The 17,512-nt window shown below is 44.9% G+C and overlaps 1 protein-coding gene across 1 annotated transcript; it reads left to right on the forward strand.

Moving 5' to 3' along the window:
- The first annotated feature begins 2,005 nt into the window (after positions 1 to 2,005).
- Positions 2,006 to 17,076, forward strand: LOC134571014 (syntaxin-4-like). The gene is made up of 10 exons (XM_063429047.1): positions 2,006 to 2,145; positions 5,472 to 5,573; positions 6,285 to 6,384; positions 6,995 to 7,069; positions 7,375 to 7,442; positions 8,617 to 8,725; positions 13,257 to 13,330; positions 15,664 to 15,801; positions 16,072 to 16,182; positions 16,707 to 17,076. Exons 1-10 carry the CDS (start codon positions 2,116 to 2,118, stop codon positions 16,785 to 16,787), a joined length of 888 nt encoding a protein of 295 aa, XP_063285117.1. The 5' UTR covers positions 2,006 to 2,115; the 3' UTR covers positions 16,788 to 17,076.
- Positions 17,077 to 17,512: the final 436 nt, after the last annotated feature.

Raw genomic sequence — 17,512 nt, forward strand, 5'->3', positions numbered from 1 at the left:
TGATTACTCCATATTTTGACGCAGGGGATAATTACTCCATATTTTGACGCAGGGGATAATTACTCCATATTTTGATGCAGGGGATAATTACTCCATATTTTGACGCAGGGGATAATTACTCCATATTTTGATACAGGGGATAATTACTCCATATTTTGACGCAGGGGATGATTACTCCATATTTTGATGCAGGGGATGATTACTCCATATTTTGATGCAGGGGATAATTACTCCATATTTTTATACAGGGGATAATTACTCCATATTTTGACGCAGGGGATGATTACTCCATATTTTGATACAGGGGATGATTACTCCATATTTTGATACAGGGGATGATTACTCCATATTTTGATACAGGGGATAATTACTCCATATTTTGATACAGGGGATAATTACTCCATATTTTGATACAGGTGATGACTGGGAGGTGTGCAGATTGGGAATTTTCTGTAGAAAACAATATGGAGGGGGAGCACTATATATCACAGGCTGGCACACGTCATGTATTCACATTACATGCACACAGCACACATTACATGTACACCCAGCCTGCACACATTACATGCACACAGCACACATTACATGTACACCCAGCCTGCACACAGCCCACATTACATGCACAGACACAGCACACATTACATGTACACCCAGCCTGCACACATTACATGCACACATTACATGTACACCCAGCCTGCACACAGCCCACATTACATGCACAGACACAGCACACATTACATGTACACCCAGCCTGCACACAGCCCACATTACATGTACACTCAGCCTGCACACAGCACACATTACATATACACCCAGTCTGCACACAGCACACATTACATGTACACCCAGTCTGCACACAGCACACATTACATGTACACTCAGCCTGTACACAGCACACATGACATGTACACCCAGGCTGAACGCAGCACACATTACACGTACATCCAGCCTGCACACAGCACACATTACCTGTACACCCAGTCTCCACACATTACATGTACACTCAGCCTATACACAGCACACATTGCATGTACACCCAGTCTGCACACAGCACACATTACATGTACACTCAGCCTGTACACAGCACACATTACATATACACCCAGTCTGCACACAGCACACATTACATGTACACTCAGCCTGTACACAGCACACATGACATGTACACCCAGGCTGAACGCAGCACACATTACACGTATATCCAGCCTGCACACAGCACACATTACCTGTACACCCAGTCTCCACACATTACATGTACACTCAGCCTGTACACAGCACACATTGCATGTACACCCAGTCTGCACACAGCACACATTACATGTACACTCAGCCTGTACACAGCACACATTAGAAGTACACCCAGTCTGCACACAGCACACATTACATGTACACTCAGCCTGTACACAGCACACATTAGAAGTACACCCAGTCTGCACACAGCACACATTACATGTACACTCAGCCTGTACACAGCACACATTACATGTACACCCAGCCTGCACACAGCACACATTACATGTACACCCAGCCTGCAAACATTACATGTACACCCAGCCTGCACACATTACATACACACCCAGCCTGCACACATTACATACACACTCAGCCTGCACACATTACATACACACCCAGCCTGCACACATTATATGTACACACAGCACACATTACATGTAAACACAGCCTGCACACATTACATACACACCCAGCCTGCACACATTACATACACACCCAGCCTGCACACATTATATGTACACACAGCACACATTACATTTAAACACAGCCTGCACACATTACATACACACCCAGCCTGCACACATTACATACACACCCAGCCTGCACACATTATATGTACACACAGCCTGCACACAGCACACATTACATGTAAACACAGCCTGCACATAGCACACTGGGAGCCACTGCAGCAACCAGTCCTCCCATATCCCAGCATGCCCCGCCCCTGCCCCTCTATCCTTCTCTCTCTAGTCTCGATGGTGGAGTAGTCCAGGGTGCGCTGAGGGCGGAGTGCGCATGCGCGGACGTCTGTAGCAGAAGTAGAAATAAAGTGCCCAGAGTGTAATAACGAGGACACCGCGCTAATACAGAGCACAGGGCGGCATGAGGGACCGGACCACCGAGCTTGGGAATGTAAGACCCATTGTATGGAGTTAGAATGGCTGGCAGAGCATCATGGGAGCTGTAGTCCTGTAACAGAGGGAGCTGTAGTCCCCTCCCCCATGTGATCCCAGCATTGCCTCTCTATTCCCTGCTTTCCTCTCATTGCTCACAGGCTGCTGCTGCTCTAACTTTCCATTCTACTCCTTTCCAGACCTGTATTCATTAATTATTACTAAATCACCCAGTCCCCCAGTCACTGCCCTCTGTCAGTCTGTACCATAACCACTGTGACCATAACCCAGTCCCCCAGTCACTGCCCTCTGTCAGTCTGTACCAAAACCACTGTGACCATAACCCAGTCCCCCAGTCACTGCCCTCTGTCAGCCTGTACCAAAACCACTGTGACCATAACCCAGTCCCCCAGTCACTGCCCTCTGTCAGTCTGTACCATAACCACTGTGACCATAACCCAGTCCCCCAGTCACTGCCCTCTGTCAGCCTGTACCATAACCACTGTGACCATAACCCAGTCCCCCAGTCACTGCCCTCTGCCAGCCTGTACCATAACCACTGTGACCATAACCCAGTCACTGCCCTCTGTCAGCCTGTACCATAACCACTGTGACCATAACCCAGTCCCCCAGTCACTGCCCTCTGTCAGTCTGTACCATAACCACTGTGACCATAACCCAGTCCCCCAGTCACTGCCCTCTGTCAGCCTGTACCATAACCACTGTGACCATAACCCAGTCCCCCAGTCACTGCCCTCTGTCAGCCTGTACCATAACCACTGTGACCATAACCCAGTCCCCCAGTCACTGCCCTCTGTCAGTCTGTACCATAACCACTGTGACCATAACCCAGTCCCCCAGTCACTGCCCTCTGTCAGTCTGTACCATAACCACTGTGACCATAACCCAGTCCCCCAGTCACTGCCCTCTGTCAGTCTGTACCATAACCACTGTGACCATAACCCAGTCCCCCAGTCACTGCCCTCTGTCAGCCTGTACCATAACCACTGTGACCATAACCCAGACCCCCAGTCACTGCCCTCTGTCAGTCTGTACCATAACCACTGTGACCATAACCCAGTCCCCCAGTCACTGCCCTCTGTCAGTCTGTACCATAACCACTGTGACCATAACCCAGTCCCCCAGTCACTGCCCTCTGTCAGCCTGTACCATAACCACTGTGACCATAACCCAGTCCCCCAGTCACTGCCCTCTGTCAGCCTGTACCATAACCACTGTGATTGCTATCAGCTGTGTCAGGTTCCCCATTAACCCGTACTCTGCCCATCTCCTGTATCTGGGGCCCGGTGACATGGCAGTGACATACCGTGCAGTGAATCCCATGCACGTCTTCCCTTCTTTAACCTCTTTTTAAATCCATGAATTCTTCCTACTCCACGCCACGTCTATACGTATTACTATCATCGTCTGTCTAGCAGATCCCCTTCCTCCACCTTCCATTCAGCTTTCTCCATTCTATCAACTGCAATCTCCTCTATAGTACATTAACCTTTTTATTGCCCTGACCCTCCGCACTAGTGACGTGACCGCTTAATAATCCTTTAAAGAGAAATGTCAGCCATCTCTTAATCCCTGAACATTGCTTCCTATTATATCCGCTACTAATTCTATCAGTTTAACATGAAACATTTAACCCCTTAAGGACACATGACGTGTCTGACACGTCATGATTCCCTTTTATTCCAGAAGTTTGGTCCTTAAGGGGTTAATCTGTTTCTCTCCTTTTCCTCACAAAGCGCCATGCCCCATACAATTCACAACTAACCCATAAACACACGCAGCCCTTAAACTTCAAACGTCCAGCACTCCCATCCTATATAATCCCTCTCATCTCACAGTCTGCCTCCCTTTACAATGACATCCCTCTAATATACATTTCCATTCCTGCTTTTCTCTCCCCTCTGCATCATATCACTGAATGGGTCTCCTGTATGATTTAATAGAATGTTGCTGCTTCTTGTAACATGGTCTCTTTAAATAAGTACATCTTCTCTTTACTACCCTTGCTGTAACTCTACTGGTCATTGGTGCCAAGATCATACAAGCCCCCCCAATTGTGCCGCCTTAGGGGGATATCTAACCCTGGGGGCAGAAGGCTAGGTGGTATTTTTAACACTAAAGGGTCAGGAATACATGTTCGAGTTTCTGACCCTATAGTGTTTCTTTAACCCCTTAAGGACACATGACATGTGTGACATGTCATGATCCCATTTTATTCCAGAAGTTTGGTCCTTAAGGGGTTAAATTAAGCACACAGTGCAATAAGGGAAGACGTCTTTCTTTGTGTAGGGACGCTGTGTGAGTCACAGCCAGGGGAGAAGTGGCTAGGGCTGCATAAACAAAGACATTTATATCAGAGAGTGGCAAGGTTACAATGCTGGAGCAGTGCTCTTCTTTCATTGATCCCTGGGAATTGTAGTTCAACTGTTTTCATGAACTGAAAGCTGATAACTGAACTTACAAGTAAGTCCCCGGAGAGAGCTGGGACATTGTGCTAATCATCCCATACAGTTTCACCCTAGTAGTTCTGATTCCATAGATTAGAATGAAAGGCTACCGACTGGCCATGCTGCTTGTGGGGAGCGTAGAGTTTAGGGATTTGCACTAAATGAAGACATTAAAAAAATCTATTGTCGTTGCTGTTTTCTATATTAATTGATTCCATTGTACAGTTTCTTTCCTTTCGAGTGCCTTTATGCTCATATTTCTGTTTTTCTTGTTTATTCACTCTGTGTACTTTCACTGTAAGTGTTCAGTCCTGTCACTGGGCTCTGTGTACTTTCACTGTAAGTGTTCAGTCCTGTCACTGGGCTCTGTGTACTTTCACTGTAAGTGTTCAGTCCTGTCACTGGGCTCTGTGTACTTTCACTGTAAACTCTGTCCTGTCACTGGGCTCTGTGTACTTCACTGTAAGTGTTCAGTCCTGTCACTGGGCTCTGTGTACTTTCACTGTAAGTGATCAGTCCTGTCACTGGGCTCTGTCTACTTTCACTGTAAGTGATCAGTCCTGTCACTGGGCTCTGTCTACTTTCACTGTAAGTGATCAGTCCTGTCACTGGGCTCTGTCTACTTTCACTGTAAGTGTTCAGTCCTGTCACTGGGCTCTGTGTACTTTCACTGTAAACTCTGTCCTGTCACTGGGCTCTGTGTACTTTCACTGTAAGTGATCAGTTCTGTCACTGGGCTCTGTGTACTTTCACTGTAAGTGTTCAGTCCTGTCACTGGGCTCTGTGTACTTTCACTGTAAGTGTTCAGTCCTGTCACCGGGCTCTGTGTTTGCTCTCATTGCACATTCCTCAAGTCATATTTTTATTTTTGTCCCAGAATGACAGCGGCTCTGAAAATGAGGAGAGCAGAGGTTTCCTTAATTCAGCAGCAAATGGAAGCAAAGAAGGAGACGACAAAAATGCCCAATTACTGGAAACGGTAATTCTAAACGCTGCTTCTTCCTTTGGCATAATAGGCCTTGATGGGCCACTGCAGCATTGCTAGGGCCACATTAGCCGTATGGTCAGTAAAGGCAGCAGTGCAAGTATCCTGTTGGCCATACTGCCACCTAGTGGTGGGCTTCAGGCTGTACAAACGTAAGAGGGACTTTCTCACCCAGTAAATGCTATTAAAGAGCTTATTGGGGTGAAGTGTGCAGAGCAAATTTTACACTTGCTTACCTGCACTACCTACAAATTATATTTGTACTCTGTACATTTTCACGTAGCCCTTCTCTCCAAATCTCTAAATCTCTCTGCAGTATATTTCTTATTAAGAATGGGATCAGCTCTATATTAGACAGGTTAGTTAAAATAATACATAGAACCTACAGACAGCGCTTGTATTCTTCCCAGAATGTCTGTCAGGGATTTTATTCACTTGACTGTGAATTGGCAAAATTTAACTGACTTTTAATAATTCTCAAAACTAGCTAGAGTCTCGGCCTGGCTTTCTTAGGATTCATTTTGTTTTCAACTTAATACGATTTATTAATAATAACCTAATGTTTTGGGTCTCCCTGTCCTGCGCACTGCATAATGTACTAACCCGCACCCATGGTGAAGATAAGCTGATCTGGGTGGATGCTGTGACATGTTTCTCAGTGTCTATGCTGTATTTTTAATTACTTGTGGGGTTTTTTACTTTTAGACTCAAGACATCAGAAACTCCCTGCAACTCCTGGAAGAAAAGGTGAAGCAGTTGGAAGCCAGCCAAGTGAAAATTCTCACTATGCCACTTCCTGAGGACGGTTTGTATGCACCACCTAGTGGCCTGGACTGGAATGATATTTCATAAAGTGATAATAAAGAGACCATGAGCCCCATTTAGTATAGAAAGGAGAAATTACTAAAATAAATAGTTTTCTAGGGGTGGATCAGCTATACTTATTTTGAGCTCAATTCTCAGCGTCCTTTTTTTTTTTTCTAAAAGTTCAGAATGTTTGTTTGGTCTGCTGGTATAAGAGAGCTTCACAGCAGTAAAATTCACAGAAATCAGTCTGTGTAAATCAGATGCTTGGATCTAGTTCGAAGTTACCTTTTCAGTTATGTAAATCAGTAGATCATGAAGTCGCCTAAAATGCCCCCGTAACCACTCCCCTGGTCACGCCTCCTGTCACACCACCTAAAAGGAACATGTCAGTCATTGGTCCTTTGACATACCGAGGGATACGTAAACATGACGTTGTACCCAAGTGTACCAAGCCATCAGCCATGCGTGTCACATAAGAAGCAGAAATCGTGTTCCAACTGGATAAGAAATTGGTCCTGTAGGTTCTGCATTGGTCCTGTAGGTTCTGCATTGGTCCAAGAAGATTGTGTGCAATTGCTGCTTATAGTGAATCTATTCCCTTTCTTTAGATATGAAGAGAGACTTGGAAAATCTTCGAGGGGAGATAAAACGTTTAGCCAAGGACATTCGCGCTAAATTGCAAAGTAAGCTCCTCTTCCAGTCTTGGGGTCTGTCCTCTCTTTCACCTGTCACCTCCTTTTTAATTTTATTTATTTTGACTGACCTTATTATAGTTCCCTTCATGTCTGAAATAACGCATTTTATTCTCTGTTTATTCATCTAGCTTCATGCTCTCTGTGCCTGTACTGTGTATTCCTCTGTAACCCACTGGATGTTTGACTGATCTGACTGTTCCTCTGTTCTTGCCTGTCCTGCCTATAATATCTCTCCTCTTGCATCTTCCCCACTCTGACTGCCTTCACCCTCTTTGAATGTCTGTCTGTTCCAGAGATCGAGGTAACGGAGGATGAAGAGTTGGTCATGACTAATGTCCATATTCGAATGAGAAGAACGCAGGTACTTTCTGTGTGAGTGTACCACACTCGATGCTTCTTCAGACACTCTCTGATTTCATATTTCTCTAGGATGACAATTATCTCTTGTTAGACTGTCTTTTAGAACAAATTCTTTTTTTCTGTTTCTGTCTCTGCTTGGGCTGTCTGTTGGTCTTATTGTCTTTTACATCCGAACACAAATTATTTTAGGATTCTCCCTCTCTGTCCCTTGTCGTGAATCTCTCATGGATGGAGACTTATCCACGCTTCCTTGTCCTTGTTTTACGTGCACACTTTCTCTATCTCTCATGGATGGAGACTTATCCACGCTTCCTTGTCCTTGTTTTACGTGCACACTCTCCCTCTCTGTCCCTTGTCGTGAATCTCTCATGGTTGGAGACTTATCCACGCTTCCTTGTCCTTGTTTTACGTGCACACTCTCCCTCTCTGTCCCTTGTCGTGAATCTCTCATGGTTGGAGACTTATCCACGCTTCCTTGTCCTTGTTTTACGTGCACACTCTCCCTCTCTGTCCCTTGTCGTGAATCTCTCATGGATGGAGACTTATCCACGCTTCCTTGTCCTTGTTTTACGTGCACACTTTCTCTATCTCTCATGGATGGAGACTTATCCACGCTTCCTTGTCCTTGTTTTACGTGCACACTCTTTCTCTCTGTCCCTTGTCGTGAATCTCTCATGGTTGGAGACTTATCCACGTTTCCTTGTCCTTGTCTTACGTGCACACTCTCCCTCTCTGTCCCTTGTCGTGAATCTCTCATGGTTGGAGACTTATCCACGCTTCCTTGTCCTTGTTTTACGTGCACACTTTCTCTATCTCTCATGGATGGAGACTTATCCACGCTTCCTTGTCCTTGTTTTACGTGCACACTCTCCCTCTCTGTCCCTTGTCGTGAATCTCTCATGGATGGAGACTTATCCACGCTTCCTTGTCCTTGTTTTACGTGCACACTTTCTCTATCTCTCATGGATGGAGACTTATCCACGCTTCCTTGTCCTTGTTTTACGTGCACACTCTTTCTCTCTGACTTACTTTTGTGTTCTCTCTCACACACCTTGCCTGTGTTTTATGTGCATATTCTCTGCTGTTATTTTAGCTACAATCTTACTCTGTGTCTTGCACACTGTTTGCCTAGCTTTGTCACTTTCTTACATACGTTCTCTCCTTGTCTCTCGTAGCATGGGGTGCTGTCTAAGAAGTTCATTGAGCTGATTAATCGGTGTAACATTGCGCAGACAGAGTACAAAGAGAGAAATGTCAAGAGGATCAAACGCCAGCTTCAGATCAGTAAGTGAGCAGCCACAGACATGTAACCAGAAACAACTCTGGGGGGGTAGGAATGGAAGAGCAGAGGATTCTGGGAGATGGAATAACTTTTGGTATTAAATGGATGGTATAACAGAGGATTCTGGGAGAAGGAATAGCGGGGGTATTAAGGGCAGTGCTTACATTTGTAAGTTCTATGCTACTAGCCAAGTGAAAGTTATTCACACTTAAGCCCTAGAAAGCCCATTGTATGCTGAGCAGAGCTAAAATTTCTACTTGCCAGGGCTAAATATTCACTTGCCAGAGGCTAGTGGCAAGTGTAAAGCTTGAGCCCTGTAAACGGGATAGCACAGTAGATGGTTCTGGGAGACGGAATAGTGGAGGATATAAAAAGAAGGGAACAGCCGTTGGTTCTGGGAGTTGTGTAGTGATGGACGAGCAGGGAATTCTGTGAGATGGAATAGCTGTGTGTTCATGATCTCTATCCAAATTGTATTTTTTTTAATTTTTTTTTCGTTATAACATAACATTACATAGTCATGTAGTACATAAAGTTGAAAATATTGTAAATTATTGGTATTTACAGAGAACAAATTCATGTATTCTGCAGTAGAGTTATCTTAATGTGGTAAACATGGCAGTACAGTGTATAAGCAATACTCTAAGCCCTTAAGGTGGGTACCTCAATATAATAAATGATCGAAAACATTATGCAGGAACACATTACATTGTACTTTCCAGCGTATGATGATACCATGTGCACTTGGTATGGATGGAAACTGTTGGGGTCCCAGTATATTCTTTGGGTGGGTTTCACTCAAATCAGGGCCATTTCTCACTTCGGTCATCAAAAGGACCCTTTCATAGGTGAGGCAGGAGATACTGGAGCCCGTGTATCGGAAATGTGCACAACCGATTTTGCTTGGTAATTCAAATCTGACAATATAACAATAAACATGGGGACTACATCAGTCCCAGGTGCCCCACTCGGGCCTCTCTGTTGCTATGCTAGGAGAGGGGGAGGGTAGCTCACGTTCCATGAGCTATATGTTACCACAATGTTATGTGCGTTTCGATATAGTGTGGCACCAAAGCATAGAGCACCAATGAGAAAGGCGTGGTGACAAGTGGCTGATGTGAGTTTGTTACGTTCCCGGGTTATCCGGCAGAAACTTCAACCACGGTTCCCAAGTGGCTGAGTAAAAATGGTGTTTATGGGATAAGGAGGCATTAATCTCTTCCGTTAGCCTAATCGTTTCAACCCTTTGTATCCATTCCCTAGGTGAGGGGGGTAGGGTGTTCTTCCATTTTACTGGCATGAGAAGGTTTGCTGTCGACAATAAGTGAAATATTAGTTTTTTTTTTTTAGGTTTAGGACGTGGGGTCTGGTGTAGTAGGAATACGGTGAAGTAAGTCAACTGTCCCTTGTGTTCCTCTTGCAACATTTTGTATAATATAGAAAGGTGTTTGCGCTTGAGGATGCGAGGAGTACACGTGATCCTTTAAGAAGGTTCTCCGTGGAGTGTATGAAGTGGGAGAGTTGGGCATATTTGTACGTTAGGAGGACTAAAGGTTGGGTTGATTTCATCCGACCGTCGAGAGGCTTAACTAAGTGTCCGTCCAGAACCGACGTCAAACGAAGATAAGCTGTTGTGCCAGGGACCTTTAAAAAATCGTATGAGTGTGTGGGTATACCCGGTGGGAAGAGGGTGTTATCTGTCAGTGGGTTTAGTGGGAAGGGAATAGGGCTATGGATGGGGTAATAGTAAGATGAGGGGTTTGGCTTGGGCGGAGAAAGGTGGTTCCTGTCTTGTGCCAAGGGATCATGTGTCGTGGTATCAGAAAGAATGAGTCCTCCATTTGCACCCATTGTGTCTCTGGTGTCAGTTGGTCTATTCATATATTCTGGTTAATATAATCGCTTTGTGATAGAGGCCTATGCCTATGTTGGGCAATCAGAGTCGTCCCCCCCCCCCCCCCCCCCCCCTGTTTTTGGTCGTGTTAATAGGTCGAGAGATAGTTTGGGATGTTTGTGGGCCCATACAAATTTAGTGAAGAATTGTTTCATTGTAACCCCTTAGTGACCAGACCGCTTTTCATTTTTCATACCGTTTGGGACCAGGGCTGTTTTTACATTTCTTCGGTGTTTGTGTTTAGCTGTAATATTCCTCTTACACATTTACTGTACCCACACATATTATATACAGTTTTTCTCACCATTAAATAGCGTAAGGGGAGCCCTTGGTGACTGTCTCAAGTCCAATCCGAGACTGGGACCGAGATCCTTACTGTCACCGCAGGAAGCTGCAATACCTATAAGAAGGTAGGGATGGAAGGTGTATGTATAGTCGTGTACAGGGCAGGGGGTAGAGTCTCTAAAAAAAAAGAGAAATGAGCAAATTTTAAATGGTCGCTGGGAAACGTCATCCGTTCCCAGGAGAATCCTAACTTACATATGCTGTTAGTAAACAAGTAGGGGCAAAATATTCATATAATAAAAAAATTGTGAATGGGGCAGTAATTGGGCGTACGTGGTCATGGTACAGTAGCTGGGTGCGCTGTATGGGATGTGGCTAGTGGGATCCAAGATTTGGGTCTTTAACAAGTTCGGCTTCCAAGAGTTGCGTGGTTTTTTTTTGTTTTGTTTTTTCATTTGTTTATTTTTTGTTTGTTTTTGTTTTTCTTTTATACGCATTGCTCCTTGGCCTTAGATAAGAGAGCCCCAAAGTGAACTAGGGGTGACTTGGCAGCCCGATAAAGACTAGAGGCTTATTGGTGTCAATGCAGCGATATATTATATATATATATATATATATATATATATATATATATATATATATTATATATATTATATACAGAATCTGGCACTCTACCTTAAGATTATTGTCCACTCAAAAATCGCCTCGGTGCTGCAGAGCGTAGATAAACAAAGAAATGATGAAAAGAGCACTCCTGAGGACTTGTTAATTAGTTTTTATCGGTGTTATGAAAAATCGACGTTTCGACCCACAGGTCTTTATCAAGAATATCTTGTTTTATCAAGAAACGTCGATTTTTCTTAACACCGATAAAAACTAATTAACAAGTCCTCTGGAGTGCTCTTTTCATCATTTCTTTATATATATATCCCCTACTTCAAGTCTGAGGGTGTGGGCACATTTTTCTTTTTTATATTCTTTATTTTCGTTGTGCATTAGTGTTACAGAACAACAATATGGTAAAGAATGCAGCACATGAAAGACATATGATACGAAAGATTGAAGCGTTAAAACTGCACAATTTTTTTGTAACTGTAGGTTAAGTGAACAACTGAATACACCACCCTGGGCAGCCCTGGTGAGACTGTAGAGAGATCCTACATAAATGGTAGCACAAGTGAGGGAATAAAATTATCTGATGCATGCCAGCAGAAATTTAGGGTTAAGGGACAACAGATTTAGGCAAGCTAATATACATAGTATGCAATCTCTTAATAGTAGGCTTAGAAGCAAAGATACCCTGACTCCAACATAATTTCTCCTGACTGTGTGTAATAGGAGGTTGAGCAGAGTGTCCATCAGGTTATTCAGCCTATGCCCACCATGGGCAGAAAGCAGTCCCATACAGTAGAGTGTGTTGACGATGATGTAGCTGGTGCTATCACCCTTGGCTCCTTCTGCTCTTCTTTCCTTACAGATTCCCATCTAAGACTCCCTCCTTCTGCTCTGTTGGTGCCCTCCTTTGAGACAGACTTGTGCACCGCACCCCTCGCGGGCCTTCGATGCGGCCTTCTCCGACTCTTGCGCTTTCTCTCAGCTCCCAACGCCTTGGGCCTGATCCAAGGCTTGTGTTGAGCACTCTGAGGCGAGTGATCCTGCTCAGCTTGTAGGGCAGGCACAGGTTGCTGGAAGTGCAGCTTCCTCCAAAACCCTAGAGGAGTTTGTCCAGCTTGGACATCACTCTGGTATAGATAAGGTGGGGACATGCAGTTTCTGCCATTCTGGGTATGCCTTGGTGTGCTGTCGCTGTTTGTGGCAGTACCACACATCCCTGGTGAAGTGATGAAGCCTCCAGGGTGGGGACTGGGATCTCCCCCCCACTGGTCCAAAGAGTGGGGTAGCGGGGTGCCATCAGGATGTTGCCAAAGGTTAGCCCGGGTCGTTGTGCAGCAGCTTTTGCAGTTCGGCAGGTTTTTTTGATACCTCTGCTCTCTCTGCTAGCTTTGAAGAACCCATCTAACTGTAATAACTGCTAAATCACTGCACCAAATTCGGTGCGACAGTCACGATCTCTTCCGACCGAAAAACACATGATATTGCTGTGCTCAGGGGGGAATAAAAATCTTGCTGCAAAATGTGATTTATTTATTTTTTATGTGAAACTATAATGAAATAACATACAGATAGAATTATTAGAAAATGTACTTTAGGTAATAAAATAAAAATGTATTTATTTACCAGTGAAAGAGAACGATCGGTATACACATTGAATACACTATTTTATGTTCTCTGCTGATATCTCTAATTTCCTCTGTGCGCAATACCTGTAAGATGTCTTTCTCCGTGTTTCACAGCCGGGCACAGCGTTACTGATGAGAAGTTTGATGAGATGTTGGAGAGTGGACAGATTAACGTATTCACCTGCAATGTAAGGACTACATGCAAACGCCCCACAGATCGGAGTGAGGACTGAAATCTGAACACTTAAATGTAGGACAGTCCTGTGTGTGAGAAACGTCTGCTTGAAGAGCAAAAAGCAAAACAACGTAGTGTATAACTGTGCAGATAATATGCCAAAATGTGCAGTTCCAATTGGCCACTCACCGTTTGAATGTTGAAATGAGGCCTTGTAAAACATCTCCCCTCAAAGGGTTACATTTTCTTGTTGCTCAGATCACCATAAGTCTTCAGTGACAATGAGAAGTCATCCACTCAAGAGAAAATCTATAGAATTGTAGTGCAAGTAGGCAATGTAGTATAAATCCAATAATTAACTTACATTGGAATTAAAAACAGCAGATTAATTATTATATACTGTGACCTGTAAAAGCAGAATCCCTGAGGAAGTCCCCAACCCAGACGAGACGCGTTGAGCGGCTAGTGGTGACTTCTAAGTATTACATCTGCTAGTTTTAACTCCATGCTAAGTTAATAAGTTACGGTTCAGCTATGGATGCAATGTGAGGGATTGTTACTGTTTTGCCGTGGGTGCGATGTGAGGGATTGTTACTGTTTTGCCGTGGGTGCGATGTGAGGGATTGTTACTGTTTTGCCGTGGGTGCGATGTGAGGGATTGTTACGGATTAGACGCGGATGGGGTGTGGGGGGATTGTTGTGGATGCAGTGTGAGGGATTGTTACTGTTTGCCAGCGGATGCGGTATGAGGGATTGTTACTGTTTGGATGCAGCGTGAGGGATTGTTACTGTTTTGCCGCGGATGCGATGTGAGGGATTGTTACTGTTTTGCCGCGGATGCGATGTGAGGGATTGTTACTGTTTTGCCGTGGATGCGATGTGAGGGATTGTTACTGTTTTTGCCGCGGATGCGATGTGAGGGATTGTTACTGTTTTTGCCGCGGATGCGATGTGAGGGATTGTTACTGTTTTGCCGCGGATGCGATGTGAGGGATTGTTACAGTTTTGGCGCGGATGCGATGTGAGGGATTGTTACTGTTTTGCCATGGATGCGATGTGAGGGATTGTTACTGTTTTGCCATGGATGCGATGTGAGGGATTGTTACTGTTTTGCCATGGATGCGATGTGAGGGATTGTTACTGTTTTGCCGTGGATGCGATGTGAGGGATTGTTACTGTTTTTCCGCGGATGCGATGTGAGGGATTGTTACTGTTTTGCCGTGGATGCGATGTGAGGGATTGTTACTGTTTTGCCGTGGATGCGATGTGAGGGATTGTTACGGATTAGCCGCGGATGGGGTGTGTGGAGATTGTTGTGGATGCAGTGTGAGGGATTGTTACTGTTTGGCTGCGGCGGCGGTGTGAGGGATTGTTACTGTTTGGATGCGGTGTGAGGGATTGTTACTGTTTGGATGCGGTGTGAGGGATTGTTACTGTTTGGATGCGGTGTGAGGGATTGTTACTGTTTGGATGCGGTGTGAGGGATTGTTACTGTTTGGATGCGGTGTGAGGGATTGTTACTGTTTGGATGCGGTGTGAGGGATTGTTACTGTTTGGATGCGGTGTGAGGGATTGTTACTGTTTGGATGCGGTGTGAGGGATTGTTACTGTTTGGATGCGGTGTGAGGGATTGTTACTGTTTGGATGCGGTGTGAGGGATTGTTACTGTTTTTCCGTGGATGCGATGTGAGGGATTGTTACTGTTTTGCCGTGGATGCGATGTGAGGGATTGTTACGGATTAGCCTATGATGGGGTGTGTGGAGATTGTTGTGGATGCAGTGTGAGGGATTGTTACTGTTTGGCTGCGGCGGCGGTGTGAGGGATTGTTACTGTTTGGCTGCGGTGTGAGGGATTGTTACTGTTTGGCTGCGGTGTGAGGGATTGTTACTGTTTGGCTGCGGTGTGAGGGATTGTTACTGTTTGGCTGCGGTGTGAGGGATTGTTACTGTTTGGCTGCGGTGTGAGGGATTGTTACTGTTTGGCTGCGGTGTGAGGGATTGTTACTGTTTGGCTGCGGTGTGAGGGATTGTTACTGTTTGGCTGCGGTGTGAGGGATTGTTACTGTTTGGCTGCGGTGTGAGGGATTGTTACTGTTTGGCTGCGGTGTGAGGGATTGTTACTGTTTGGCTGCGGTGTGAGGGATTGTTACTGTTTGGCTGCGGTGTGAGGGATTGTTACTGTTTGGCTGCGGTGTGAGGGATTGTTACTGTTTGGCTGCGGTGTGAGGGATTGTTACTGTTTGGATGCAGTGTGAGGGATTGTTACGGATTAGCCGCTGATGCGGTGTAAAGGATTCTTATAGTTTGGCTGCAGAGCCTGTGCTAACTGTGCTTCTCCTGTTACAGATCCTACAAGACACGCAGGCTGCCAAACAGGCTCTGAATGAGATTGAGGCGCGACATGAAGAGATCCTAAAGTTGGAGAAGAGCATTGTGGAGCTTCATGAGATGTTCACATTTCTCGCTATGGAGGTGGAAGCTCAGGTGGGGTGCAGTCCGTCATCCAGGCCAACCACTTCTACCAACCCATTCTCATTCATAGCACCTTGAGCTATGTCTGTTATCTGTGTACTACTTTGGTTAAAGTATTCATATTTTATTTATTTTCTAAAGTACTCCAGTCTATCCTGAATTATTATTATTTTTTTTTTTTAAATGCTTCATCTTCTTACACCCTCTGATGTCTACGTGTTCTATGTCTGTGGCACCTGTTCAGTCATCTTTTGCTTCTTTCAATGTCTCTTATTTTTTCAGGGGGAGACAATAGATAACATTGAGAAAAATATTCTGCATTCCAAAGATTATGTGGAGAGTGCCCAAAAACAGCTCACTAAGGCTGTGGAGAATAAGCACAAAGCAAGAAAGGTAAAATAAAGGATCACTTTAAAATGAGTATTATAGAGAATGGGGGGAAAAACCCCAAACCAAGCAAGACGTGGCATGGCCTGAGCCTGTCCTGATAACGTGCAGTCAGATCCCCTACATTAGATATAAACCCAGCGCTGTCTGAGCCTGTCCTGATAACGTGCGGTCAGATCCCCTACATTAGATATAAACCCAGCGCTGTCTGAGCCTGTCCTGATAACGTGCAGACAGATCCCCTACATTAGATATAAACTCAGCGCTGTCTAAGCCTGTCCTGATAATGTGCAGTCAGATCCCCTAAATTAGATATAAACCCAGCACTGTCTGAGCCTGTCCTGATAACGTGCAATCAGTTCCACTATTCTAGTCACACTCATTGCTGGCAGGTGTGTAAATCATGTAATCTTCTTAGACAGTCACTGGAGGTACAGTGGCCCATACTTGGAGAACTTTAATTTGACCACTGCGTGTGCTACATTCCAGTAGGTCCTTTTGGCTGACCAAGTGCCGTCTTTACTTTGCAGAAGAAAGTCTACATCGCAATATGTGTCTCCGTTCTGCTTCTGGTCATCATCCTCATCATCATTGTGACATTGTTCACTTAAAGGGATCAGAACCCGCCCTTGCCTTGCTGCTTGCACTGTGACCTCGTACTCCTTCTGCCGTGATGGCCTCCTGAAAGTAGTTGTCGGGACATGTTATGAAGTGTTGGGGTTGAATGTCCAATAGCTCTATACTGGAAGTAGGAGATTTGGCAAGTGACAGGGATGGGACTTGCTGTATAAGAATAATTGTTGTGTTTTGTCTTTTTAACCAGGTGTGCCTGCTCTTCAATGTGCCTTCCTGTGTGTGCTGATTAAGTGCTTTATAAATAAATATACCCTCTGTATATAATTTAACAATGAAAGGGTCGGTCTGGCTCTGCAAAGGTGTGTGTGTGTGTGCTGTGTCATGTTATGATGTAGGACAAAAGGAAAGCTGCCATCCTGCTTCAAGCTCAGTGTTGTATGTGTGGCTGTCACGTCCTGAGCTATGTATACATTTTATGTCATAATGTCAGTTTGGGGTGTCACTGTATACACAGGGTAGGGGAGTATTGTCTGTGAGGCTTTCACAGTATATTTGTGATGGTGTAGTAGTGTCTGCGTGAGGGGAGTCTGCTTTGCTATATGCATCATGGTGTATTAGTGTGTGTGTGTGTGTGAGGTGGGGCTGTCACGGAATACACATGATCATGTATTGGTGTCTGTGTGAGGTGAGGCTGTCATAATATACAATACTGTATTAATGTCTGTGTGGTGAGGCTGTTATGGAATACATATAATGGTGT

Source organism: Pelobates fuscus, chromosome 8 (assembly GCF_036172605.1).
Source record: "Pelobates fuscus isolate aPelFus1 chromosome 8, aPelFus1.pri, whole genome shotgun sequence".
Lineage (NCBI taxonomy): Eukaryota > Metazoa > Chordata > Amphibia > Anura > Pelobatidae > Pelobates > Pelobates fuscus.